General features: G+C 55.2%; 2 protein-coding genes across 2 annotated transcripts; both read left to right on the forward strand.

The window, feature by feature from the left end:
- Positions 1-8: 8 nt before the first annotated feature.
- SPRG_18407 (hypothetical protein) lies at positions 9-428 on the forward strand (the record flags this gene model as incomplete). The annotated part of the gene is made up of 1 exon (XM_012357844.1): positions 9-428. A coding segment is annotated over one exon (420 nt), but the record flags the coding sequence as incomplete, so codon positions are not given.
- Positions 429-1,027: 599 nt separating this feature from the next.
- Positions 1,028-1,298, forward strand: SPRG_18410 (hypothetical protein; the record flags this gene model as incomplete). Its single annotated transcript, XM_012357845.1, has 1 exon — positions 1,028-1,298. A coding segment is annotated over one exon (271 nt), but the record flags the coding sequence as incomplete, so codon positions are not given.
- Positions 1,299-2,322: the final 1,024 nt, after the last annotated feature.

Genomic DNA, 2,322 nt, shown 5'->3' on the forward strand with positions numbered 1-2,322 from the left:
GCAGCCAGAACCTCCTTCAGTACTTTAGCGACTGCAAGAGCCCGTCGAGCGTGAGCATCCACCTCCAGACGTGCTACACCAACTCGTGGCTCTCCGAGTACGACACGGGCCTCTACGCCGACGTGCTCCGCAACAACGCCAACGAAAAGTTTGCGTACGACCCCGTCGCGCAGACGCTGCAAGTCGGCAGCAACGGCCAGTGCCTCGACGCCTTCTCGACCGGCAACGGCAAGTTCGGTCTCCACACTTACGCGTGCGATGCGACGAACGCGAACCAAAAGTGGGTGCTCCAAGACAAGCTGGTCAAGCACGCGACGCACGCCAACTTGTGCCTCGATGCCGACCCGACCGACAGCGGCCACAAGGTGCAGGTCTGGGACTGCACGGAGTACAACAAGAACCAGTGCTGGAACATTTTGCGTGTCTAAAAACACCCACCAAGTGTGGGCAACCTTAATCGTCTGCGTTGGTGGACTTAGTCCTTGCGGCTGTAAACGTCTTGTGTGTTTCTGCGTTGCATGGGATTGTGTTGTGCGAAAGTGCGGACCAGGTGTTGAAGAGGCGAGATCGTAGTGTCAGCTCGAATATCTCGTTACTAATGCATGGCCGAGAAAACGTTATCTGGAGGGAGCTGCATTAAAGGACTACTAGGGGTACTGTATTGGAAGGACGTCTCTAAGGGTGCGTTCGGTTCGCGGCCATTATTTTTTAAGCGATTATCGAAATGGCCATTATTAAAAATGCGAAAATAAGAATTGGGTTTGCAGGTCCATTATTGACGAAAACGCGTTCGGTTCGCAGGGCAATTATTCCCAAGCTCATCAAGGACTCGGTCCTGGACGGAAGCAGAGTGACTCACGGCCAAACGACTGGCGGGCAGGCGTGAAATAATATAGACACGTGGCATACATCTTCTCGACGCATCCATGCGCGACCGTGCCGCCTCGACCGACGCCAAGCGAGAGTATCTCGTAGCACTCGTTGCCCCACGGTGTTGAAGCTTAGCGGCTTCGGGTTGAACGATACTATGAAGACGATCGTCGCCGACGACGACGTCTGGAAGAGCTACCTCCTCACGAACTCGGCGGCCGCCAAGCTCCGCCACGAGCCCTTCGACCTCTACGTCGAGCTGTCGGACGCGACAGGTATCATGTCCATCACTGGCGACGAAGCGACCGACGTCGACGCCTGCAGTGACGCGCCCGAACCGGCAGACTCGTCAACGGAGCCGCCCGCCGCGACACCTCCGACAAGTGGCGCGCCAACGACGGCAACAACGGCGACGGCGCCCCAGACCTGTAGATGCGTTCTGTACAGACTCGCAACTTCCAGGCGTCATATAACGCGAGCAATGCGATTGAACGTCATCTCATCAAGTACTCGGATCTCAGGATAGCCGTTACGCGAGATGTAGTCTAGATACCGCGTCCACATAGCGAAGGCAAAGCCGTCTCGCATTTCCTTGGCTGCATTGTGCGTTGTTCCGGTCGTACTGCCAGCGCCCCGACGCCGCCGCACGATCCTGGCATTCCACAACCACCTACGCTCCTGTAGCGATGAGGCGCGCGCCTCGATGGGTCGTCGCCGACCCTCTGAAGCTCAAGAAAAGTGTCTCGCGGCATGCGCGCTACCTGGGCAAGGCGCACCTCAATACGAGACTCGAGTAGCTCTAGATAGTACATGGCCCCTGTCAGGATAGAAGTCCGACACGGGATGGGATCTGGTTCATGGAGGAACTCGATGAGTACAGGAATGAATGCCGCCATGGCCTCTGCCCTAGACGACGTGCTACCATGCATGGTGACAAATGAAGAGTGAGTCGACGTCTGACAAATGCGTGGCTGCCAGAGACTGCCTTTTTTCAGGCCTAATCAGCGTGGCTTTGTTTCGGATAGTCCGAATACCATGGGAGAATGGATCCGGAATGGCCCAGACCCCAATTCTTGAATAACGACGGAATGAGCGCTCATTTCAGAAAATCCTACCGAACGCTACCAATTATCACGATGAGCGCTTATTCAAAAAATAATCGTGGATGGGGTCAATAATGGCGAAATAAGTCCATTATTGGCGAACCGAACGCACCCTAACCCTTCGGGGAAGTGGGAAATTGATGGAACTGGCGCCCCCGGCCCCGTCTCATTTTGTAGAGTGCTGGTCGAATAGATACCAAGAATGATGGTCTAGATATCGAACCCGCCTCCGCCCCACTCGACCAGAATCGTCTCTATGACCCGCTGTCGTTCAGTAATGAGATAGCCGCCCAACACCAGGACGCCAAGATTTCGGCACAATAACCATAATTTCGTTGTTGAATTGGGT

This window comes from Saprolegnia parasitica (assembly GCF_000151545.1).
Source record: "Saprolegnia parasitica CBS 223.65 unplaced genomic scaffold supercont2.1175, whole genome shotgun sequence".
Lineage (NCBI taxonomy): Eukaryota > Oomycota > Saprolegniomycetes > Saprolegniales > Saprolegniaceae > Saprolegnia > Saprolegnia parasitica.